The sequence below is a fragment of the Haemorhous mexicanus genome, chromosome 23 (assembly GCF_027477595.1).
Source record: "Haemorhous mexicanus isolate bHaeMex1 chromosome 23, bHaeMex1.pri, whole genome shotgun sequence".
NCBI lineage: Eukaryota > Metazoa > Chordata > Aves > Passeriformes > Fringillidae > Haemorhous > Haemorhous mexicanus.
Genome location: NC_082363.1, coordinates 4,581,837 through 4,605,862, shown reverse-complemented (window position 1 = coordinate 4,605,862; position 24,026 = coordinate 4,581,837). Strand labels below are relative to the sequence as shown.

Sequence of the window (24,026 nt, the reverse complement as noted above, 5' to 3'; positions counted from 1 at the left end):
GCCCAAGTGGGAGCCTCTGAGTGCCCAGCAGAGATCAGCACTCTCCAACTGGTGAGTCTTCACCTTTGTTCTTTTCTCCCAAGCCAAAACCCCCGCTCAGCAAAGGTCAAGTCAGCAGCAAGGGCATCAGACAGATGCTCTGTGATCAAGCAAACCCAGTGGAGGATGGACTCTGCATCAGTTCAGCAAGCAGAGACAGAGGATCAGGGTTAGGGTTAGGGTTAGGGTCAGCCTCATCCCTGTGGCTGCACAGCCCCACAAGTCACTGAGTCACAATCATGCCTCAACAGAGTGCTGGTGTGTTCTGAGAACCCACCAGGGATTAAGAAGGATTCCAGTTTCCATGATGCCACCAGCATCTCAAGAGACCTTCAAATAATCCGACAGAAGCTGACAATGTTTTCTCTTTTTCTTTTTTTTTTTTAATATAAAAAAAGAAAATCTAAACCCAAACCCAAGCTATTCTCACCAATTGCCCCTTCCTGAGCCATACTGCAGCACCTTCCCCATGGAACACCACAAGCTCCAAGCATGAACTGACAAGCAACTCATTTCCATTCCAGCAAGGAAGAATAATGTAGAACTCAAGAAAACAGTGAACCTCTTTGGTATATAACAACAAAGTTATACCACACAGCTCAGTGGGAACCATTTCCAAATGGTTACTATAAAAGAGCGTTAGCTAGCCCAACTCTTCTCCGGGTTGGAGATTTCCTTAGAAGCATCTCCTACTTGCCCTAACATCACAGCTTTTGCCCAAAAGAGCAGGGGAGGACCTCAGGGACTAAAGCCCTTAGCAAGCCTGGCAGCTGTGGCTCTTTCACAACCCAAAATCCTGGGATCTCTGCAAGACGGAGGCAGCCTGGCAGGATAGGAAGCAGCGCGATTTGGAAGCAGGAAGAAGGAACAGAGGTGGCAGCAGGAGGCAGCGGCTGGAGCAGTGACACTGCATCCACAGCAGCATCCAAGGGACGAGGAGAGGGCCCAGAGGTGCTCAGATCCAGCAGCACAAGGGGAGCAGCAGAACCCTCCCTGCAGACCCCAAGGCCTAGAGAGAATTGAGTGGTGTCATGCTGCCAGCGTTCTGGCGCTTCGGGGCAAGCAGAGCTGGAGGCTGCTCCCTCAGCCGCCCCAGTGCCAGCTCAGGGAGTTTGGCCCGAGGAGATTAAAGTAGTGTCACTGGGCTCACGAGGTCAGAAAGCTTTAAAATCGAATTATGCAACAGGAACAATCTGCTGCCTAGCACCTTCCCCGCCCAGGGCCAGGAGGGCAGTGCTGTTTTCTGGTAGAATCAGTTCCAGAGGCGTTCCAAGACAATTCAGCTGCTGCAGGCAGGATTCTTTCTCTTTAGGGTCGCTACAGGCTAAGTTATCTGGAAGATCCCTGAATGTGCAACGAAGGACTGATCTCAAGGAGGAGGAACGAGCTTCTGATCTGTGAGTGACCCAGCAGGCTGCCCAGTGCTGCAGCCCTCCACCAGCTCCTCCTGGGTGGCCAGGAAATACCAACAGGCACCTCCCGATGCCGGTGCCACACAGGCACTGGGCGCAGCAGGAGCTGGGCATCTGCTCAGCCAGCCTGGTTTTTGCCCATGTTACAGTTCCAATTTGACTCCTTTAATAAAAGGGAGACCCGATGGCACCTTCCTTTTGTACTCCAGGTACTCTTCTCCAAAGAAGTGAATGAGTGTGATCTCCTCCTCCTCGATCCGCTCCCTGAAGAAGCGCCAGGACGCCAGTGCGTAGCCCACCACACAGATGGGATTGCAGAGCAACACCTGGAACAGATGCTGCTGGTGAGCAACCCTTCAAGAACCCAAGGCCCCACAGCTCATCCCCTTCCAGTAACATTGATACAAAATTCATTGTGAAACTTCACAAGCACTAGTTTCTCCCCAGAATGAAGAAAGCAGTGCACAGGCAGCACTGGCTTCACTGCCCCAGCTCTCAAAAGCTCCATGTGCCACCCTTATGGACTCTCTCCAGAGAAACAAAAGCCAATGCCAGCACCCAGCCAGCCACAAGAACACAAAGCTACAGCAGCATTGAGCTAAGGCTCAGCCACAGCTGGCCAGAGCTGACCCTCTAGTCAGGGAGTTTTCTTGCCCTCAAGCACAGGACTGGTGTTTGACAGGAGCCAGGTTGAGTCTGACCACTCACAGAAGGCATTTTGACCACAGGGATACAGAAAACTCTGCATACCAGCTTTAGACCAGCAGCAAATCACACCTCAAGCCTCCAAGGGTGTTGTGGGACAAAACCCCAGCTCCACCACCTTTCCTTACTGCACAGAGAAAATTAAGGGAACAAGATCTTCCCAAAGATCCCACAGGGCAGAGAGCTCAGGGATTCCAGACTTCCTGTGTGCCAGTGGGAGGGAGCAGAATCCATGCCCAGCACCAGGTGCTGTCTGCACCCCATCACAGCATGGGCAGCACTGAGAGCAAAGACTGGGGTCGTGACACAAGAGGATCTGAGCACTCTGGATACAGTACCTGTGTTCCAATACTCCAGTAAAACCATCCCACGTAGGACGGGTGCCGGAACCACCCGTACACCCCACTTGTCACCAAAGTGTGGGTGTCAGATTTCTCGTTCTGAACGATGTGGTTGAAGTTGGAGCCTGCTGTAAGCATGGCTGCCTTTCTCAGGCAGTCCCCGAAGATCACCATCAACAGCCCCACGGTGCTCAGCCAGGTGATCTGCTTCAGCTCTGCACGGACAGGGAGGAGCACAACAGGTTTGCACAGGTCCCCAGGGATGCAGGGGGCTGCTCAGTGAGTGGGCTTTACCCACCATCTCAAAGCAAAATGTGTGACAGCAGCAGCCATGTGCTGCCATTCCGCACCAAACAGATAAAAGCAACAACCCCTGCTTGGTGTTAGCATGGATTAGTCTGTGGGGCCCAGCTGTGGAAGCTGAGCAAAGCCAACATAAAGCACAGCCAAGGACATGCTCAGGCTGCTACAAAACAAAGGGGAACAGTTTCCCTCTCCCAAGAATAAACAGATGAGCACAGCCAGTTTGCCCCAGACTGGGCAACCAGCAAGAGATTTTGATGACTTGATTTTATTCCTGTCATAAGGCGACACCCAGGAATACCTGACACATTATTCTCATACCACCAAGGCAGGAAAGGGCTGAAGATCCCCTGGCCTGGCATGTCAGAGTGAGGGGGGACTCCCCCCTGCCCTCCCGAGATCCAACCCGAGAGGCTTTGAGCACCGAGGGATTATGACTCTGGCAAAGCTGCTGCAGGGCTGTCACGGGGCAGCAAGGTGAGGGTCACCTGCACTTTGCTACCAGACAGATGGACCCCAGGCAAGCCACGTGCAGCTAGGCAGAGACAGAGAGGGAGAGGGTGGCCGACCTGGGAAGAAGAGCTTCTCCAGCGTGAACTCCACCCAGGAGGACAGGGCAGCCAGGTTGTACTCGAAGCTGTGGTTGAGTAGGAAGGAGTCCAGCGAGAGGCTGCGCGGGTTGTTGATGGCTGTCACCAGATACTCCGAGTAGTGAAAAAGGGACAGGGAGCACATATACCTGGGGCGGGAGGGAGGGCAGGTTTAGTAGGGCCGGGGGCACCGCGCCCGCCCGGCTGCCCGGACCGGCCCGGCCCTTACCATCCGAAGTGGCGCCAGGCGGAGCGGCCGGCGCTCAGCAGCAGCCCGCAGCCGAAGGCGAAACCCAAGAAACAGGCCCGGACGGCGATCTGCAAGCACAGGGAGGGGAGAACGCGCTGCCGCCGCCGTTCCCCGGACCCGGGGTATCCCTACCGGCGCACCCCGGGACTGGGACCGGGACCGAACCCTCCACAGCCGCGCTTCACGCCGCCGCCCGCCGGGGCTACCCCCGTACCTTGTAGAGCGGCCGCGGATAGATGAGCAGCAGCGCGGCGTTCACGCCCGCCACGTGCAGGGCGAGAGCCAGGCGGCCGCGCAGTCCGGGAGCGGCCAGCAGGGAGGGGGATGAGCCGAGCAGCAGCGGCAGGGCCGCCACCGAGGCGCCGAGCAGGAAGGAGCAAAGGCTGGCGCGGCCCTCCCGGCCCAGCCGCCCCCTCCGCGCCACCGCCGCCGCCATCATGGCGGCCCCGCCCCGCCCGCGTCGCCCGGGAAACAGCCCCGCCGCTCTCGCGAGAGCCCCGCCCCGCGCAGCCGCGGCAGTAGCGGAGCCGTGCTGCTCTCGCGAGAGTTGGGTGGCGGTCGCCGCCGGTGCTGTGGGACGCGCCCGGGCCGCGGCTACCGGGGCTGGTGCGGGTTCGGCCACGGAGCCGTCGGCGTTGGGGACCTTTTCCGTGATCCTGTCCCACTTCCTGCCCGGCACCGCCACTGTAATCCCTAAGCCAACCACCCAGCGACAGGTGCAGATGCTGCTAAACACCTCCAGGCACGGTGACTCCATCCCCTTCCTGCTGCCTGAGCACCCGAACAGGGAAAACATTTGCTGATACCTGTTCTGAATTTCCACTATGTCAGCCTAAAGCCGTTACCCCCTGTCCTGGCACTGCAGAAAAGACCAGGCTCCACCTCACTAGAACCTCCTGTCAGGTAGTTAATTGTTAAATATCCCAAACCGGGAACCCATTCCAGCAGGAACTGTTCTGAGGGTCCCGTTAAAACAACCAGACTTCCTTAAAAACAAGGCCGGGAGCGCCTGGCGCCACTTAGGGAGCGTGGGCGGATCTGGGGGAGGGAGGAAAAGCACAATTGTTTGAAATAAAAGTGTCAGCCTTTCATTCCAGTCAATGAAACAGAATTTATTTATGCCACAGGATTCCTTAAATAACTTAGATGCGCACAGAAAACTACCTAGAGATGTCACAGACATTCAGTACGGCCCCGGCGCGGCACAGCACGTACGAAAGCTTTGGTGTGCACAGTAGGACAAACCAGCGAGTCACACACAGCAGCACAAAGACTCGCGGCCTCACGCGCCCCTCGAGCCGCCACACGCCTCCAGCCTGGCTCTGACACAGGCAGGAGCGTCACCAACAGAACAAACACCAACAAGGGCTCTAGAGGCAGATGGCGAGTGCCTGGGAAGACTCCTGGGGGCTTTCAGGGAGCTTCAGCCACCTGAAGCACGAGGTCTGCGATGCTGAGCCCATCAGCAGCAAAGCGGTGGAGCCGGCAGCAGGCTGGGGCGGGCGGAGGAACGGGGCTGGCGCGGGCCGGACACAAAACGAACGGGAACAACCTGTATGTTTGGTGGGCGCTGGTGCCACACAGGTCACTGCTGGGCAGCCTGCTGCATCTGCGCCTGCCGCTTGGCTTTGGTCTGCAGGTACCTGCCCTTCCCTTCCTCGAAGCGACGCTTCTCATCCTCGGTCTCCGTCTGGGGTCACAGAAAGAGTGCAAAGCTGCAGTGTCACTGTGCTACAAGTGTGTGCGGGAGGGAAACACGCCTCCCCTCACACTTCTGTGAGGTGCTGCTCTCTGTCAAACACGCAACATGACAGCCAGCATGGCCTGCATTAAGAAGGTGACCTCTGCCACATCAAATATTAAACAACACCCCCAGTCAGGAGCACTGTGTCAGCAAAGCCCTGCCAGGATTAGGGAAGATGACATAGGCAGGAGGCTGGAATGGGGACACCATGGGGAGCAGCAATTAAGGATGTGGGGGCCTCCGTTGCCACTCAGGGTCCCCTAGTGCAGGACGTGCATGCAGCCTGTCCTCAACAATGAGAAAGGAGAAAATCCCCAACCTCCACACTGGCAATTTTCAAAAGAAATAAAAAACAAAAACAAAACAAAACAAAAACAATCAAAAACCAAAACAAAAACAATACAAATCAACCTCAAAACAAAAACAAACAAACCAAACAAAACAAAAATAAAACAAAAACAAAATAACCCCCTGAAGCCTGTCCTGGGAAGTCTCGTTCGTGCTCATATTTTTCTGCTGAGTAACTCAAGGGAAGAGGATTTCTTGGGCTGGGCTCTGCCACAGGAGGAGCAGGAGAGGTGATGGCCCTGCTGGGTCCAATCCAGAGATAAAAGCTCTTACCAGCAGCTGTGGGACGGGCAGGGGCCTCCCGTCCTTGCTCAGGGACACGTAGGTGAAGAAGGCGCTGACGGCACGGTACCGCTCCCGAGGCTCATCCACAAACGGGTCAGCATCCACAAAGACCTCTATTTCCATGGACTTATTGCTTGTGAATGTCATACGTCCTGAGACTGTGATGACACAGCCTGTGAAACAGAGAGGGGCTAGTCAAGGGAGCAAGGGGTCCTGCATGTTTTATGCTTAAGCGATGTCTTAAGCAGAGCAGGGGATTAATCAAACAGGGTCTAATTTTCTCTGCCAGCATGTCCTGAAAGCACATCCAAGGGAGCCAGGGTGTGGCAACACAGCAGATCACAGTGCCTGTCACCACCCTTGGTACCTTTTTTGATCTTCTCATGGAAGTTGATGGCATCCACCGAGGCAGTGACGATGTTGGTCTTGCAGTGGCGGGCCGCCACAATCCCAGCAACCTCATCCATGAGCTTCATGGTGACACCTGTGACGGCAAGCAGAGGGTCCTGTCTCAGGGAAGTCAGTGGGATTTCAGGAAAACCACACAAAGGTTAGTAAGGCCTTAGCATGGCCAAAGCTATGCTGGGGAGTTGGACCAGAGACTAAGTCCCAATTTCAGGAAAATCCAGTACAACGGCTCCTGTCAGTACCAGGGCAACATCCTCACAGGACCCTTAATCCTGTGATTAAGGTCAGCTCTGTCTCTCCCAAATTTCTCTGAGCAAACTTTACCCTTACAAGATGATATCAGTCCCACAAACCTTGAAACAGCTCTGAGCCATGTTCGTTTTGTTTGTTTAAGGATTAGGTATGTGTTGTCCCAGCTCTCAGCAAAGACACCTCTCCCAGGGTTTACACCACATGTGCCAGCCCTGCAGGTGATGGGCGCTGCCAGCCAAGAGGAAATTACTTCAGGTAATAGCAGTCACACGCTGCGTGTTTGTACTCCAGGATTTGCAATCTCACAGGCGATGACAAAACTGTAGGATTTACAGTTCGAGTACATGAGTTTTTGGGGCACAGAAAAATATGAAGTTTTTGTCTCAGCTAAAGCAACTCTGACTTTGACAGTCAATGCAAAGGGGCCTGTGTGCCTCCAGAGGAAGAGCCCACCAAAAACAAAGTCATTCTCCAACCACACTTTCCTCCAGGGAAAAGGCACCTGGACCTGAAACCCGGGTGCTGTGCAGGGCAGCGCTCACTCACCTCCATGCACAAAGCCCAGCAGTGTGCAGTCCGACGGGCCCACCAGGTGGATCAGGCTGGACTGGCTGTAGCCAACGGTGTGTGGCTCTGGTTAGAGAGCAAAGCGAGGTGAGAGCTACTCAGCTGGCACCCATACCCCACCGTACACCCCGGTCTGAAGTTGTCCAAAGGAAGAAAACATAGGGCTGGCTTGTGCAAAGCTGAACTATGTTGAAACCAGTGGTTAAACCAGGCTGGAGAAGTTCCAAGAGCATACACTGTTCACCATCTGATGGGCTGATGCCTCCCTCTAATCTCCACCCATCCACTTTATTCTAGCTCAGCTCATTTCTTTCTTTTCAGGCTTTCAAAGAGCATGAAAGCAAACAGGAGTGAACTGGGTCACACTGCTGTCTGCTTCCCCCTCAGCTGAACCTCCTAGACCCTGCTGCATAGAGACCCTGTTTTCCCCTTGGTGGGAAGATCTTCACCCCCATGCCCCCAGCCCTGCCCCACCACAACTTCCAGGTGACAGAAGTCACACCCTCAAACTCCCAGCAGAGGAAATCTTCTCTCAGAAGTAGCTGTGTTTTCTATCTGATGACAGATGTTAAAAAAGCTCAAAGAAATGAAAAGCAGCCCAGTCCCACTCAAGGTGACCACCCACAGAGCCGTGCCCGCTGAACCTTACCTTTTGTCTGCCGGTCTGTGAGCAGGGAGGACAAAGGAGAAAAAAGCATTTGAGCAACTTTCATCCCCCAACATTCCTCATGTGCCACCTCTCCACCTCTGCCTGAAAACCACAGCCAGGCGTAGAGGCCATCCTTGCCCACCACTTGCATTTACCCTTTGCTGAGCAAAACCAGCTCCAGCTGCACACAAGCACACTAGGATACAGGAACAGGGTTTTGGAGAGGGGATGTCCATGCACCAGCCCCTTCAGGGTACCACAGGCATCCACTCAGCTCCCTCTCCACTCACAGACTGCTGCTCCAAAATCCTATCCCCATCCCTGCTGTGGTGTTTCAGAATGCACACTTGCACCTACAGGAACCTGGGGATGCTCAGGGGACCAGTTTGGTCTCCCAGTACTGCTGGGCAATTTGCACTGGGTTCACACTGCCCGTGTTACCTGGGTTGATGACAGGTAAGATCACGTCACCATTTCTCTGCTTAGTTTCCAGCCGATCCAGCTTTTGCTCCTCATAGCGCTTCTTCCCCTCATCCTCCTGCTCCTTTCTCACATACTGGAATAGAAGGCTGGTAAGGAGGGGATTGGCACAGCCACTGGCACAGCTGAGAGTGCCAACAGGGCCAAGAAAGTGCCATTCCACAGGGAGAACAAGTTCCAGTTTGGGGGGACCCAAGTGAGCTGTCCTACCTGGATGGGAGGAACCTCAACGACCTTATTCACGTTCTTCAGGGACAGTGGCACATACCACAGAGTCGCCTTGTTCGTCACCTTCTTTGCCCCTGGAGGAGAAAGGGGCAGCAGGTGATGGTGCCAAGGCCAGCAGTGCTGTACCTGCCTCCGGTCTGGGGTTGGGCACACACTGGCAATGCCACTGGCATTGATGGCCCCTTGCCCTGCTGGCTCCTACCAGGCTTTAGCTCTTAGCGGATGTGACAATGTGCTTTTGGGAAGATGTCCCAGCAAGCGGAACTGGTTGTCACAGCAACAGCAGGAAAAGGGACTTTTTCAGGCCAAAGGCAGCCGCAGGCAGCAAATCAGGCAGGAAGAGCTACAAACAGATTTTGCTGTTTTTCACTACAATGGAGACATAAATCCCAGGGAGCCTGCTTGGCCTCCCTCCCCAGCACCAGCCCTCCCTCTGCTCCCAGCTCTGTCAATAAACACGCAAGATCTCCTCTCTGCCGAATGCTGCCAGTGACGGAGCAGAGGATGGGGTCACCGCTGCAAGCTCTTGGCTTAACGCTGTTATTCCTGGTGTTCTGGAACACAGCCACCAGCAGCCACCCACCTGTTAAAATGTTTTCAGACATGACGTTGACCTGAACCTCCACTGAGTGCCGGGAGGTGTAGGTGATCTCGGCACTGACGTTGGCCACCTCGCCAATGCACATGGGCGAGAGGAAGTCCGTCCGCTCCACCCGTGCCAGTGCAGCCACACAGGGCTCCTGGGGACAGTGAGACAGCCAAGATAGTGATCACAGCCACGCCACGGGACCACAGCTGGCAGCTCCCTAAGACCAGCCAAACCAGCCATGCCATGTGCAGCTCGGATACTGCAACTGCCACCTTATCAGCCATTGGCCGTGCTTCCTTCCCCATCTGTAACCAACACTGGGGTTGCCCCAACGCGCCTTTTCAGGAGTTAAAACATTAACAGCAATAATGAGTAATAATGCTTCTCCTGGTAAACCACAATTTCAGCAGAATGCTTCTAGCTACCGGGACCCAGCTGCAGCCAGAGACAGCAGTGGTTTGCATGCAGGAGCAAACACTCCCAGTGAGACAGGGCAGGGAGTGAAAAGTCACCATGCCAGAGGTGGCTGGCCAGACACGCCAGCACCTACTCACCCCGGCCTGGGAATTGCAGTGGCGGGTGCTGATGATGGCTCCTGCCTCCTCGATCATCTTCAGGATGGTTCCCCCGTGGACATTCCCCGCGATGTTGGCGTCGTCTGGGCGCATAATCCTGCCGAAGGAGGCACACGAGAGCTCATAACCCCTGCCGCTCCCCAGCTCAGCCCCGGTGCGGCTGCCCGAAGGCAGCATATCGCCCACCGGCTGAGCTGCCGAGACATCGCTGCTCGCATGCGGCTTCCTGTGAGCGGCGAGGGAAACCGCTGTGAGCGGAAGGAAGCAGGGCGCCTCTGCCGGGGCACCCGGCGTCTCACCAGGGCCCCACCCCGCCGGGCCCCGGTGCGGCGCAGACCGAGCCGGGCCCGTGCCGATGCTCCACGCGGCTTCCCGGCAGCAGCCCCGCTTTCTGCCAACGGCGAAAAACGGCCCGGGGGGCACTGAGGCAGCGGCTGCGCGCTGGCACGGACAGGAGCTGCTGTCCAGGAGCCGCGGGGACACAGGCGGGAGAACCGCGCCCGGGAGAACGGCAGCAGCCCTGCCCGCTCCCAGCCCCCGCAGCACGGAGCACGGGCGCGGTGCTGCTGCGCTGTGCCCGCGCCCGGTGTCACTGACAGCATGACTAAAGCGGGCGGCGCCGCCGATGCCGGCAGCAGGGCGGGCAGCATCTCGGTTGCAGACCGGCACCCGCCCGCGGCCCCCAGCAGGCCCGCCTCCCTGCCCAGCCCTGTCCGGGTCCCCGACCGCAGCGGGGCCGTACCTGGACACCTGGATGGCGGCCGGGCTAGGGCCCGCGGCCCCCGGCTCCGACATGGCGGCACCGGCGCCCCGCCCGCAGCGGCGCTGCGGCACCGCCGGGCTTGGCCCCGCCCCGCCGCGCCCGGACACACCCCGCCGCGCCGCGCTATTGGCGGACAGCTCGCGGGGCGGAGCGCCGGGGCCTCGGGGAGCCGGGCGGCTCCGGGGCTGCCCGCGGAGTCGTGTGAGCGCACCGGGACTGGGGCCGCCCCGCCCCGCCGCGCCCAGGAGTGCCCTGCCAGCTCGGGGACTCGTGGGGAGCCAGAGGCTTAGGGTCGGCACGGGCAGCACCGCCCGCGTTCCCGGCACCGTCGGCTCTCTCCGGTTGTAACACAGTTTCCGTGGGCGCCCCGGGTTTTTGGGTCGGGTTGTGGCTACAGTCCCGAGCAGGCAGTGACAGCTCGCAGGGTCCGGAGGGGGTTCAGGGTGGCGCCGGTGTCCGGAGGAGGTTCAGGGTCGCGCCGGTGGGAAACGGGGTGCCGGGAACCACGGCATTCAGGGCTTCACCGACCGCGAGCTCTCAGCTCTCGTCGGTGGGAGCGCGGCGGAGCGTCTCCGTGAGGGACCGGAGGGTCTGCGGGCAGAAGGGGCCGCCCGCGGGCGCGGGGGCCCGGAAATGCCGGAGCTGTCATTTGAACAGTTCGGCGGAGGCAGGAGGGGGGCCGGAATCGGGGTGCCTTCCGCGCAACGCCCGGTGGGGACATGACGCTCCCGCTCTCCATGCCGCTACCGGGTTTATAAATCGCCGGCGGGGCAGGGCGGGAGGGCCGGGCAGGGAGGGCGGGGGACAGGCAGGGAAGGAGGCGGGCAGGGCGGCCTTGCTCTGTCCTCGGTGCTGATAGAGAAGCACCTCCGCTGTCCGCGGTCCTGACGGAGAGTCTCCCCCCCTGTCTCCCACGCCATCCGCTGCCCCGACAGCGATTCATAAAATCACTTTTCAGTGGCAGCCGAGACAGAACCGCTGCAAGGCTGGGTGGATACCAAAGCGGACCGTGCCCGGCTGCCAGCACGCCTCAGCCGGCTGAGGCGGAGCCACCCACGCCACCGAGGGACCCTCCGCCTCCCCCCAGCGACCCCCGTTCTGCCTGCGCTGCTAGGACCGGCAGCGCACGTCGAGGGTGCCGGAGGAGCCCATCTTTGCCGCGCCTCTTGCCTGGGCGGGTGGCTGGAGGGGACACCCGTAGGGCCGCTCCACAAGGCCGCGGACAGCGGCGCCGGCAGCCGCGAACGGTCCGCTTTGGGGTCCACCCGGACTTGCACCGGTCCCGTCCGCCACTCGGCAAAGCGCGGCTGCCCCAGCAGAGGCCGGGGGGAGCCGTGCGGGGGTCCCGAGCAGCGGGCAATCGCCGCGCCGTCGGGCGGGGCGGGCGGAGGGGCGGCCCCGGGGGAGGGAGAGGAGGAGCCGGCGGGGCCGGGGGGCGGTGAGGCGGGAGCGCCGCACAGTGCCAAGCGGCGGCCGGGGCCGCCGGGGCCGGGGCCGCCGCCGGGGCCGCTGGGGCCGGGGCCGCAGCCGGGATGGCGCTGGAGCGGGCGCTGCAGGCGGCGCGACAGGGCGACGTGGAGGCGCTGCGGGGGCTGCGGGCGGCCGGGCTACTGCGGCCGGGGCTACGGGACGCCCTGGGGGCGTCCCCTGCGCACCACGCTGCCCGCGCCGGTCGCCTCGCCTGCCTCCGGTACCTGGCGGCAGAGGCCGCGCTCCGCGGGGACGCGCGGGCGCGAAACGGGGCCACGCCGGCCCACGACGCCGCCGCCACCGGCAACCTCGCCTGTCTCCAGTGGCTGCTCACGCAGGGGGGCTGCGGCGTGCAGGTGCGAGGGGGGTCGCGGGGGGAGGCGGAGGGTCCCTCGGTGGAGCGGGTGGCGGGGGAGGAGTTCCGCGGTCCCGTATGGGTGGCTGTGGCCGAGGGGAGACGGTCACGCGTGGTGCTTCCAACTCTGCCGACGGCGAGCAGGGGTCCGTCCTAGCCGGCACGGGCAGAGCTCCGCCGTGCATAGCGGCCGGCATCCGACGGACCCGGAGAGTCCCCGGCATCCTGGAGGGGTTCAGCCGCGAGGGTAGCACATATTGCCCGGGGCTGCCGCCCCCTCCCGGGTTACACAACGGCGGGACCGCGCCGGTAAGCGGCTTGCCCCGGGGCCGGCCGAGAGTTAAAGACATGTGACGGCCGAAGGAAGAGGAGGCGGCGGGGTTGGGAGCGGAGATTAATCGGGAAGGAAGGGGTCAGCACGCATCGGCGACCTCCTGGCCAGGGGCCAGCGCTACCCGCGCCCCACCGAGCGTGGAGGGCGGACGGGCCGGCGGCACAGCGGGGCTCGGCGGCAAGTTCGCGGTTAGGGGCGCCGCGGCCGGTAGAACAAGGAGGGCATTGTGCTGCACTCACTGTGTGCGGACGCAGGCCCTTGACGGAGGCAGACACTCTAGTCCCACGGTCGCTCCGATGCTCTGTGCTCCTGCTCCAGCCCCGCTCCGTACGGACAGGAACTCCACCCTGGCCGCCCCACCCGCCTGGCACCAGCTCCGGGCTGGGGGATGCCCCACGGCTGCCTTCGGTCCCCAACCCCCTTGCCGGAAGGGCTTGGTGCCTGGCACTGACAGCCGTCCCACTTCCTCCTGCAGGACACAGACAACTCTGGTGCCACCATCCTACACCTGGCAGCCCGCTTCGGTCACCATGAGGTGATCGACTGGCTCCTCCGCTTTGGAGGCAGCGACCCCACGGCAGCCACCAACACGGGAGCGCTGCCCGTCCACTATGCCGCAGTGAAAGGGGATTTCCCTTCCCTGAGACTCCTCTTGGGACACTGCCCCAGGTAACGGCCCCCACTGCCGGCAGCGAGACAGGGTCTGCCGGAAGCTTGGCACCCACCAGCAGGAGATGGGCTAGTGGGAGAACAGGGTGCCTGCTGTGGCCCCCAACGCTCCCTCCAGCCACTGGGCAAGGTGCCAGCACTGGGGACGAATGCTGCAGCCACCCTGATCCCCCAGCTCCAAGGGCAACGCGGCCGCGTTATCAGGCTGGGCAGCCAGCTGCACCTTCTTTATGGCCCAGAAAGAAAGGGAGAGGAGGAGAGGGGCGAGCGCTGGCAGAAATATTGTCACTGGCCGCTGAGTCGGCTCCTGGCGCGGGGCGATAACACAGCCGCCTTTGTCCGCCCGCTGTTATGTAAATGGATTAGGCTGACCGCCGAGGAGAGGCTGCTCCCCGCGCCGGAGACGACCTTTCCGCTTGCCCAGGTCCGTGGGCATTGCTGGACACGGCAGCTTCTCCCAGAGGGCTCCGTCGCGGCAGCATCCCCGCTTTTCCTCCTGCGCGGTACCTGGGGCCGGGCTGGTCCCCCGGTTACGTGGCATAGCAGCCCACAGGGCCCGCGATGCCGGGCCTCGCCACGAGGCTGCAGCAGGTGATTAGGTGGCCGCTAATCCGATTTCCTGTGGTGGGCAGAGGCCACTAGAAATAACCCACAGGCCCAGCCAAAGCGGAGCCGGGGGGATGCGCTGTTGCTCCACATTGTCCCTGGAGGGCTCCAGGGTTGTGGATGAGAGGGATTGCACAGCTCTCCCACATCCAGGGAGTCCTGAGGCAGCGGGACGTGAACCAGCACTCGGCACCCCTCTGTCTCTGGGTGACACAACACCAGAGCCCTGCATCTTTTTCTGCAGGCGGGGCCACAGAGATCCCTGGATCCCATAGCACTTACTGGCCAAGGCTGTCCCAGCCCCAGTTCTTTATCTCCTTGCCCCACGTGTGCCAGTTTAGCCCTGAGCACTTCTGGGATTAACCCCTGCAGCCCAAGCCCAGCTCCAAACCAGTCGCTGCTCCTTCTCGATGCCCACTGTGTCAGTCCAGGTGTGGCATGGCGCTCGCATTGCCTTTCACGCTGCTTGCCGGAGTTGTTCCGCTGCTATCACCGCCTTCTCCCTGAATTATTCAGGGCTGGCCCTGCTCCCAGCCCCGAGCCTGCCCGGAGGCTCCGTTACAGCTGCGAAATCCAATCCCCGGTGCCGGTGCCGCTGCGGGATGCTGGCGCTCCCAGCCCACCTTCACATCGCCCCCGGCAGCCGGTGGCCCAGCATGGGGTCTCAGCCATCTGGCAAAGCAGTTTAGTGGTGGTGCCCAAGTGGCTTAACCCCTTCCCAATTACTGAGAAGTGGGAATCAGGGACTGACCCTGTGCCCCTGCTCCCGCTGTCTCCTGCACCCCAGTCTGCAACTGCCCCAAGCCCCATCCCCAGCCCCTGCTCAGGGAGCACCCAGGGCTGTGCCAGCCTGGCACTGCTGGGCGGCGGGACAGGCACTCAGTGGCTCGGCATGCAAGGCACAGTGGGAAGGGAGTGCTGGCCACAGCCCGTCTCACAGTTACAGGGATCAATTATTTAGGGCCTGCGATCGTTGCGATAACAGAGCAGAGTATTTATTGCTCTTCCTTTTTTAAATATTCAACAGGTTTATTTTATGGAGCACTTAATAAAACAGCTTCCTGTGGGGTCGGGAGGCAGGATGCGGGATGTGGGATGTAGATTATGGGTCTATGGGGGATGTGGGGTAAAAGATGTGGGATTCAGGATTTGGGTTGCACAATTTGGGATACACAATTCAGGATGAGAGACACAAGGATGCCAAGGCCTTTTGGGGCAGTGAGGGGACACCAGCACCCAGCAGCTGGGCCAGGCAGAGCCATGGCGCAGTTTGGCCTTTCCCCGCCGGCTCCACAGCCAGTGCTGTGTAAGCAGCTTACTTTAAAATACGACTAAATTGCAGTGTCCAAAAACAGCCGGAGGAAGGAGCTTAGCCTAAGCTGGCTGATTAACTTAGTGACCTCCCGCTGCAGCTGCAGCCACTGCAGCAGCATGGGGACCTATGGGAAGCCATGGGGTGGACAGCTCACAGCCCTGGCACTGCCTGGCCTGCCCACAGCTGTCTCCCCTGCACCTCCCTATGTTCCTTGTGTCCCACAAGCCCCCATGTCCCTGTATCCTGCTTGCCCCCTGTCCCAGCCCTGGCAGTAGCAGTGGCCACAGGTGATGGGTGCTGTGCCCCACTTGCAGTACGCTGAGTGCCCAGACCAAGACAGGGGCCACCCCACTGTACCTCGCCTGCCAGGAAGGCCACCTGGAGATCATCCAGTACCTGGTGCAGGATTGTGGGGCTGACCCCCACGCATGTGCTTACGACGGCATGACCCCACTGCACGCTGCCGCCCAGATGGGCCACAACACTGTCATCGTATGGCTGGTAAGCGCTGTCCAGGCACGGCACGGCGTGGTGGCACAGTACGGTGGCGCAGCACAGGGCGCAGAGCCCCAGTGCTCAGCCCACCTACCCACACAGATGAGCTTCACGACGGTGAGCCTGTCGGAGCGGGATGCTGAGGGGGCCACGGCCATGCACTTCGCCGCCAGCCGCGGCCACGCCAAGGTGCTGAGCTGGCTGCTGCTGCACGGCGGGGAGATCACTGCCGATGGCTGGGGTGGCACGCCGCTGCATGATGCTGCCGAGAATGGCGAGCTGGAGGTGGGTGCCGGTGGCCAACAGGGTGTCAGGGCAAGGGGGGGCCCTTCCTTCCAGCCCTGCCATGCACCCCCACTCTCCCCAGTGCTGCCAGATCCTGGTGGTGAACGGTGCCGACCTCAGCATCCGTGACCAGGATGGCTACACAGCAGCCGACCTCGCTGACTACAATGGCCACAGCCACTGTGCCCAGTACCTGCGCACCGTGGAGAACATGGTACGGGGATGAGGGCGTGGGGAGCACACAGGGAGCATGCAGGGCCTCCCCACCTCTGCCCTGCTGCCTGACCCCTCGGCTGTGCTAACAGAGCGTGGAGCACCGCGTGCTGTCACGAGACCCCTCGGCGGATGGGGAATGCCGACAGCCCGACTCGGGCATGTCATCGCCCAACACCACGGCGTCGGTGCCCCAGGCGCGCTTCGAGGTGGGCTCCCCTGCCAGCACCCTCTCCAACTACGACTCCTGCCACTCCAGCCAGTCCAGCACCGGGGAGAAGAGGGGCGGCCCCCCAGGGGCCCCCGCCGCCCGTGAGTGCGGGGCCAGGGGGCGCGGGGCGGGGGGTGCCGGTCCAGCCCCCCCTGACCCCCTGCCCTGCGCAGGGGTGCCTGAGCCGGCGCTGGCGGACATGCAGGCGTACATGGACATGCTGGACCCTGAGATGCGGCCACGGGGCCGGGGCCCAGCAGGCGAGGGTCCCCCGCCGCCACCACCCCCTGCCTTCCCCCCACCACCACCCCCACCCCCCACCACCCGGCCACCTCCGCCACCCCCTGGCTACCCTGCACCTGCGCCCCCCGCTGCCCCCCACACCGCTGACATCTACGTGCGGGCCAAGAACAACCTGCGGCATGTGGAGAGCCAGGCGCTGCGCCGAGAGGTACGGCCCCATGCACCGTATCCCCTGCACCACGCCCCATACACAGCTCAAGGGACATACCACCCGGGAGGGACATGCCACAGGGCACCCATCCCGTTTGAGCAGTGGTTGCCTGTGCTGGGAGGGGACAGTCCCAGCTGGAGGCCGCATGCCCACAACTCTGGCATGCACTGGTGGGGCTGGGGCTCAACCAGCAGCGAGGATGCAGCAAGCTGGGGCTAGTGATGCTCTGGTGGCTCCATGGCACTGGGTGGGCCCACTGCGCTGCTGCACCGGCTGGGGCACCCGGCAGCACCATGGCATGGCAGCCGCTCCCATGCAGCCCGGCGATACCACAGGCACCATGCCGAGCTGGGCGTGGGCAGCTGCGCAGGCGGTAACCTGAGCGGCCAGCTCCGGTGTCGCCCGCGCCACAGGTGTCGGGTGGCACAGCCAGCGCTGCCAGGAGCTGAGAGGGCTCAGCCAGGCGTGCACAGGTAAGAGGGGTGCAGCCCTCCATGGCGGGCTGGGGGGGCATAAGGATGCAGTAGGTTTGGGGTCACCCTGACCCCCTACCATGGCTCTCGCCAACTCACTGGGGACAGGACTCTGGGCATGGTCAGGACACTGGCAGAGTTCAATGCTCTGGGGGACGGGCACATAGGATGGGGGTCTCAGCGGAGCAGTGTGTGCCAGGCACATGGTGGGTTTGGGACCCTACGGTGGTTGTTGTGCATGGCCTTGGCTCTTTAGCGCTTACCGGAGTAATGGACTGCCTTGGGGAGGTGTGAGCATGTGGCAGAGTGGTGCCACAGTGGTGTGGGTGCCCCATGAAATGGGGCTCAGCGGCACGGACCCTTGTGCCAGACCGGGGCTGGGACTGCCGGAGTGGGAGCCAGGCTTGGCACAATTCCCATGGCAGCTGGAGTAGGAAACACTGAGCTGACGTTTGTTGACTTAGCTGGGGCTGGTGGCGGTGGCAGCGAGCACCTGGGCTCACTGTGAAAATGCCATGGGTGGAGGTGGCATCGGGGAAATGCAAATAGTGGGGCCCCAGCAAGGGGAGCAGGGCTATGCCATGATGGCACCCCGAACCCAGGCAGCAGGCACAGCCCCCTGCAGCGCAGCACTCAGCAGCACAACTCGCAAAGCCGCTGTGGAATGCGCCGGGGTGAGCTGAGGCTGCGCTGCTTGAGAGCCCTGTTCAGAGGGAGGTTTGGAACCGGGCCCCAGCCCCGCGCGGGATAAGCTTCCTGTAATCCGCGGGGCTGGGGCTCGGCACTCCTGTTCCCAGGGGGTTATCCCGGGGGAGGCTTGGACAGGATCCTGGGCACAGGCTATGGGGTCACAGTGCCAGGCACTGATGCCACACGCTGCCAACATGGCACGCAGCCCCTGGTAGAGCCGTTTGCCGAACAGACCCCAGGGCATGCACCTGCTGTCCCTCCCAGCTCTGCATCTGCCCCAAGGCAAACTGCTGGCACGGTCCTACTCCACTACGGCCCTGTGCCACGGTCACAGCCGGGCACGGTGGGGCTGAGGTGGGCTCCCCATTGCAGCTGGCATCGCGTGACAGCAGTCCCGAGGGCCTGCGCCGGGCCGACTCCAGCAGGCGGTCAAGGAATTTCGGCAAGCAGCCGAGCACCGGTGACTACTACAAGCACCTGGGGCACGTTGTGGCGGAGCAGCCAGGCCCCCAGCGAATGGCGCACACCGAGGAGGTGAGCCCTGCGCCGCGAGCCTGTGCACAGCTCAGTGGCACGGGCACCGAGCAACGCCTGCCCATGCTCTCTTCCAGGCATCACCCATGTCGGCGGACACCATGAGCAATGGGGAGAGCAAGTCTGGTGCCGAGCTGCCGCCTCCACCCCCGCCCCCACCACTGCCCGACACCGCCTGCCCGACGCCCCCACCGCCGCCCCCACTCGCCGAGACTCCCGCCGGCCCCCGCCGCTCCTCCTCCTCTACGGGAAGTAAGTGGCAGGGTGCCGGGTGGGCACGGGGAGTGATCCTGGGCACTGTCCCATTGGCTGCACTGTGGCATTGACCTCCTTGGCTCATCTCCTCCCGCGGCACTTGGGCCGCGCGGCTCCTGACAGCCTCTCTGTCCTTCTCTCCTCCGGTGTCGGCGCGGGGGCCCCCACGCCCGCTCGCCCCTGCCTGCTCTCACTGCTGGCCGCTTCTCTTCTCTCTTGTCTCGCGGTGGCCAAATCCTTCCTTTGCCGCGCGCCCCGCGCCGCCTCTCTGCTTCTCTCCCTAGGAGGAAAGGCGCTCAGGCAGATGAAGAGTAAGTACCGCGGCCCCACGCTCTCCCTGCTCAGGGGGTGCCCTGGCGCGGGGCACAGCCGGAGAGGCCCTGTGCTGCAGCCACGGGGCATCGCTGGTGACAGCTGGGGACTGTCACCTGCCCGCGGCGCTCCCGCAGCCGGGCCCTCGCTGCGCGTCGCCGGCCGGCGGTACCACGCGGGGAGACGAGCGCCGGTGCGGGGCTGCCGAAGGCGCCAGGCAGGGCTGGCAGGGCCGGGCGGGCAGCCGGGCCCCGCGGTCCCGCACACAGAGGGCCTTTGTTCGCGCTCAGCCGGCCGGCGTGACCCCGCCACGTGAGCGCACCGGCCGCTCCCCCGCCGCTGACTGCAGCCGGCGGGCTTGGCCGCTGCTCGGCGCCCGCTTTATTAGCGCCGGCTCCCGGGACCAGGGGGTCTCAGCCGGCGCTGGATGGCAGCGCGAGCGTCCCGCTGGGCCCTCAGCACCCGCAGCCCTCTGGCTCCGGCGTGGCGCAGCCGAGCGGGGCGAGCTGCGGGCGCCGGCCGCGGGGAGGGGGCTTTGCCTTGGCACGGTACCATGGGTCTTTAGGGACTCACGCATGGCTGGCACGGACGGTGGGTGCTCGCGAGGCGGGTGGCATGAGCAGTGGGAAGAGCATCCCCGGGGTGCAGGTGCCACGCAGCCCTTTGGGCACCGGGCTGGAAGGGAGTCTGGCTCAGACTGTCGGTGCATCGCAGCCGGGAGCTGCCAGGGGAGTGTAGAGGGATGTCCTGCAGTGGCAGGGCTGACACCGGACACGGAGCCATCCCTCCAGAGGCACGCTTCTCTTGCAACATAGTGTCTCGGGGGCATTCGGGGCTGGGGCCAGGCTGAGACCCTTGAAACTGAGTGTTGGGGTGCTGGGGTGCTGCTGCAGCAGGGTGCCATGGACTCTGTAAGCTGCTGTTGGAGTGCTGGTCTTACAGATCTGTGGAGCTGGGGTGCCAGGCTGTTGAGTGCTGGGGGGCTGCTGCACTGGGGTCTGATGGACCCAGGAGTTTGGTGGTGTGCTGTTCCTGTGGACCACTGAGCTGGGTGTCCGGATGCTGCTTCAGGGGTGTTCCAGGGGCTCCTGGATGGCGTGGAGGGGGACAGTCAGCCAGCCACCCCTCCACCCCCCTACCCTGCGAGCTGGTGGGGGATTCAAAGGGGCAGGGAGATGGTGCTAGCGGGGTCCTTACTGCCCCTTCTGCCTCCACTCAGGCACCAAGTCCTTCAACATGATGTCCCCCACCGGTGACAATTCGGAGCTGCTGGCCGAGATCAAAGCTGGGAAGAGCCTCAAGCCAACCCCACAGAGCAAAGGCTTCACCACTGTTTTCTCCGGCAGCGGCCAGGCAGGGGCCAACGTAGGTGGTGATGGGGGCCAGGGGAGACGGTGGCGCGGCACAGCACAGCACGGCAAGTGCCCACCGCCCTCCCTCCCTCCTTCCACAGGCAGAGTCGCCAGTGTCCTCCCCGTCACCCACCAGGACGCCCACCCCGCCGGCCACCCCCGAGGCTGCTGGGCCGCCACGCTGCCTGGCAGGGGGCTCTCCAGAGCCGGTGCTGAACGGAAGCTCACCGGTGCCGGCAGCAGGCGCTGGGGCAGCGGTGGAAGTGGAGGCGCTGGTGCCGAGCCAAGACGAGCACGGTCGGCCCATTCCCGAGTGGAAGCGGCAGGTGATGGTTCGCAAGCTGCAGCTCCGCATGCAGGAGGAAGAGGAGCAGCGGCGCAAGGTAGGGGGGTCCCACGTGCTGCGGCGGCGAGCGCGGCGCGGCCATGGCCCAAGCAGCTCAGGACCTGGCAAGACGGCGTGCGTGGCATTGCCCCTGGCTCCTAATTGGGCTGGGGACCACCCTACCTGCATGCAGGGGTGTCATACCCCGGGGATGCCACACACGGCGGCGGTGGCACGAGGTGTGTGCGGGATGGCCTCAAGAGCCCCTTTGCCCTCTTTCCCGCCGCAGCCTGGGAACCGCTCGCCGCCCCTGTGCCGGCGTGGGCCACCTGCCCGCGGGGGCATACCGGGACCCGCCGGGCAGCCGATGCGGGAGGAGGATATGCAGCACCTGGAGAGGCAGCTGGGGAGCCTGCGGGTGATGCACGAGGCGCAGCCGGGGAAGCCGCTTCCAGGGGGGCCGGAGGAGGAGCTGCTGCCACTCGTGCCGCTCTCCGCCCCCCTGGCACCCCGGCTCTTCGCCCTCGCCCACGAGGACGCGCCTGCCCGCGGCAGCCAGTCCCCCACGCTGCCGAAGAGCCCGGCCGCACCACCAGCCACTCTGAGAGGCCGGGAGGGCCCTGGGGCGGGGGGAGCAGGGGGCGGCCCCAGTGCCCAGCACGACGCCCGGAGCGAGATCCTGGGCTGCGGTGTCTCTGTCCGCAGCCTCAAGGCCAACTACGAGGGGCCAGGGGGACCCCCTGCACCTCCCCCCAGGGTCACTAAGCGCAAGCGGGGGCAGCCCCCTGGTAGCACCCGCCGGCCCATTCTGGAGGAGGAATATGGGGATGGGGCACTGCGGAGGAGCAGGCCAGCGCTGCCAGAGCCAAGCAGCCCACATGAACGCCCCAAGGGGTGCAAGGAGCGCGCCGTCTTCCTCTTCCTGGAGCACTGGAAGAAGCGGGCACTCGCGGCAGTGCCTGGGGAGGAACGGCCACGGCGGCCGGGGAGGCGGCGACCGGCAGCGGGGCGGCTGTTGGCCCGCTGGAGGAGTGTTGCCCGCCGGGTCCCAGGGCGTCAGATCCGGCGGCTGAGCCGCACCACGGTGCTGTACTGGCCCCAACACTTCCTGCCCCACGTCGGCGGCTCGCCCATGCCCCACGACAGCCTCCCGCTCGACCTCTTCATGCTGGGCTACTTCCAGCTGCTGGAGATGCCCCTCAGCCCCGAGGAGCGGCGCTTCCGCCACCTCCTCTGCTACGAGATGTTTGACCGCCTGGGCAGCCACAGCTGGAACCGCGTCCGCCGTTTCCACCGCACCGTGCTGGAGCAGGTCGAGGCTGGCCACCGCCACTGGCTTGACGGCTTTGAGGACCTCGTGCAGGACTTCTTTGGGGATGACCCTGTGGCAGTGGTAGAGAGCCTGCCAGAGTCCCCCACCATGGCCCCGGAAGGGCAGGGGGCAGCAGTGCCAGTACCGGAGCTAGGAGAGTTCAGCGAGGAGGACGTCTGCCGCTTCATTGACCGCAGCTTCTCCTTCTGGAAGGAGAAGGAGGCAGAGATGTTCGACACTTGAGTCCAACGGGATGCTGCAGGCTGTGCCAGTGGTGTGGCATGGAGCAGCAGCAAGCTCAGGGGACAGCTGTGGGCTGGTGCCCGGGTGCGCTAGCCTGCCTGTGTGGCGCGTGGTGCAGCTCAGCTCGGCAGAAGGCTGGGCGCTGTTCTGCGCGGCCCCGGGCCGAGGTTGTAGTGTGTGCCGCTTGTCGTGGCTGTGTGTTGTGTGGGAGGCGCAGTGGCGAGGCTGCGCTCCCCTCTGGTGTGGCGTTTGCTGTGCCGGGGCAGCGTGGGCCCCCGCGTGTCGTGCAATAAAGCTGTGGTGTGCTGCAAGGGCTGGCCACGCCACGGGCTCCTTCCTCCTCCCGGCGCCGGCGGAAGGTGGGCACTGAGGGGCGCATCGGCGAGCCATGTGCCGGTGAACCCCACCGGTACCGTGCCGAGGAGGGCGCTGCCAGAAGGATGTGGTGCCGCGCACCAGGATGATGCTGCGGCCCCACGGTGCCGGCAGTGAGGGCGGGCAGTGCCGGTAACACGGCTGTCTGTTGCAGGAGAAGGAAGAGGAGGCACGCCTGGCCAGCATGCCGGCCTGGAGGAGGGACATCCTGCGCAAGAAGCTGGAGGAAGAGAGGTGAGCCAGGGTCGGGGGATGCCGCAGCAGCCGGCGACTCCCGCGGGTCTACTAACCGCACTCTTCCATTTGCCTTCGCAGGGAGCAGAAACGGTGAGTGCGGCAAGCCCCTTCCCTGGGTGGGCGGGCACGGCGGCTCCCGCGGCTCTGGTGACCGCAGCGCCCTGTGCCCTCTGCTGCCAAGTAGGAAAGAGCAGGAGAAGCTGAAGCGGGAGGAGGAGGAGAAGGAGAAGGAGCAGTCGGAAAAGCTAAGGACTCTCGGGTACGATGAGACAAAGCTGGCGCCCTGGCAGCGACAGATCATCCTCAAGAAGGGGGACATAGCCAAGCACTAGCCACGCCACACCGCATCCTGGCTCTTCGCAGCAGGAGGAGACTGGCAGGTCCTCCCATGGACCGCGACATGCTTCGGCACCCTCCTCCTGCCGTGGATGGCCACACAGCCCAACCCAGAGAAGCCCCCCCCACCGTCCCAGGCACCCGTAGCCCCCCCTACCCCCACATCCCGCTGCCGCCAGCCCTCCGCTACCCTGTGCTGCCGGTTGCAAAGCGAGCTGCCGCGGCGTGGGACACGCGGCTCCTTGCGCACCGCCCGGCTCAGCCGCGGCGGCCGGGCTCACCGCACGCCCAGCTGGCACCACACACCGTCGCAGCACGCTCGCCCTCACTACTGCCCCTCCAGAGCCGCTCAAGGCCAGCTTCCGGCTCACCTCTGCCCAGACCGCCTGCCTTTCCAGCGATTAAAACGATAAACCCTGCCAGCAGTGCCCCGCGCCTTCCTGGGGCTCCCCACACCACCCCCCACCCATGCCATGCTCGCCGACAGCGGTGTCCCCTCACCAACATCAGCAGAACCACCCCAACACCCACACAGCCTGCATCTCTGCCAGCACCCACATTCCCCGCCACCTGTGGTTGCCACATCCCCAGTGGCAGTCCTGGGGCCAGCAGTGCCCTGGGGCTCGGCTGACACAGCCTTGTGAAGA

General features: G+C 63.1%; 3 protein-coding genes across 7 annotated transcripts; 1 reads left to right on the top strand and 2 right to left on the bottom strand.

Moving 5' to 3' along the window:
* Positions 1–399: 399 nt before the first annotated feature.
* Positions 400–4,087, bottom strand: ICMT (isoprenylcysteine carboxyl methyltransferase). Its single transcript, XM_059866488.1, has 5 exons — positions 3,855–4,087; positions 3,620–3,708; positions 3,370–3,539; positions 2,495–2,712; positions 400–1,777 (listed from the first exon to the last, which is right to left on the bottom strand). Exons 1-5 carry the CDS (start codon positions 4,077–4,079, stop codon positions 1,595–1,597), a joined length of 885 nt encoding a protein of 294 aa, XP_059722471.1. The 5' UTR covers positions 4,080–4,087; the 3' UTR covers positions 400–1,594.
* A 639-nt stretch (positions 4,088–4,726) lies between these two features.
* Positions 4,727–10,615, bottom strand: ACOT7 (acyl-CoA thioesterase 7). 4 transcript variants are annotated; one of them, XM_059866669.1, is made up of 10 exons: positions 10,508–10,615; positions 9,745–9,862; positions 9,185–9,341; positions 8,584–8,675; positions 8,335–8,449; positions 7,894–7,908; positions 7,224–7,310; positions 6,385–6,501; positions 6,006–6,190; positions 4,727–5,330 (listed from the first exon to the last, which is right to left on the bottom strand). In XM_059866669.1, the coding sequence occupies exons 1-10, from the start codon at positions 10,558–10,560 to the stop codon at positions 5,226–5,228; spliced, it is 1,044 nt and encodes a 347-aa protein (XP_059722652.1). In that variant the 5' UTR covers positions 10,561–10,615; the 3' UTR covers positions 4,727–5,225. The 4 variants fall into 4 exon arrangements, with proteins under 4 accessions (XP_059722652.1, XP_059722654.1, XP_059722653.1 ...); XM_059866671.1 differs by lacking the exon at positions 10,508–10,615 and adding an exon at positions 9,952–10,071; XM_059866670.1 differs by lacking the exon at positions 7,894–7,908.
* A 1,445-nt stretch (positions 10,616–12,060) lies between these two features.
* Positions 12,061–23,798, top strand: ESPN (espin). Of its 2 annotated transcripts, XM_059866460.1 has the most exons (15): positions 12,061–12,354; positions 13,163–13,356; positions 15,592–15,778; positions 15,875–16,057; positions 16,140–16,271; positions 16,363–16,537; positions 16,628–16,932; positions 18,471–18,632; positions 18,710–18,884; positions 19,172–19,198; positions 20,419–20,564; positions 20,653–20,934; positions 22,961–23,040; positions 23,122–23,133; positions 23,228–23,798. In XM_059866460.1, the coding sequence occupies exons 1-15, from the start codon at positions 12,061–12,063 to the stop codon at positions 23,373–23,375; spliced, it is 2,502 nt and encodes an 833-aa protein (XP_059722443.1). In that variant the 3' UTR covers positions 23,376–23,798. The 2 variants fall into 2 exon arrangements, with proteins under 2 accessions (XP_059722443.1, XP_059722441.1); XM_059866458.1 differs by lacking the exon at positions 19,172–19,198.
* Positions 23,799–24,026: the final 228 nt, after the last annotated feature.

What these genes read in the sequence shown, in the direction of transcription:
- ICMT (XM_059866488.1), bottom strand. Translation starts at nt 4,079, where the DNA reads ATGATGGCGGCGGCGGTGGCGCGGAGGGGGCGGCTGGGCCGGGAGGGC. An exon ending in ATCCGCGGCCGCTCTACAAG is followed by an intron (nt 3,709 to 3,854) that starts GTACGGGGGTAG and finishes CTGTGCTTGCAG; the next exon opens with ATCGCCGTCCGGGCCTGTTT. An exon ending in GCCTGGCGCCACTTCGGATG is followed by an intron (nt 3,540 to 3,619) that starts GTAAGGGCCGGG and finishes CTCCCGCCCCAG; the next exon opens with GTATATGTGCTCCCTGTCCC.
- ACOT7 (XM_059866669.1), bottom strand. Translation starts at nt 10,560, where the DNA reads ATGTCGGAGCCGGGGGCCGCGGGCCCTAGCCCGGCCGCCATCCAGGTG. An exon ending in GCCGCCATCCAGGTGTCCAG is followed by an intron (nt 9,863 to 10,507) that starts GTACGGCCCCGC and finishes CTCCTTCGGCAG; the next exon opens with GATTATGCGCCCAGACGACG. An exon ending in ACTGCAATTCCCAGGCCGGG is followed by an intron (nt 9,342 to 9,744) that starts GTGAGTAGGTGC and finishes CACTGTCCCCAG; the next exon opens with GAGCCCTGTGTGGCTGCACT.
- ESPN (XM_059866460.1), top strand. Translation starts at nt 12,061, where the DNA reads ATGGCGCTGGAGCGGGCGCTGCAGGCGGCGCGACAGGGCGACGTGGAG. An exon ending in GAATGGCGCACACCGAGGAG is followed by an intron (nt 18,633 to 18,709) that starts GTGAGCCCTGCG and finishes GCTCTCTTCCAG; the next exon opens with GCATCACCCATGTCGGCGGA. An exon ending in GGCGCTCAGGCAGATGAAGA is followed by an intron (nt 19,199 to 20,418) that starts GTAAGTACCGCG and finishes GCCTCCACTCAG; the next exon opens with GCACCAAGTCCTTCAACATG.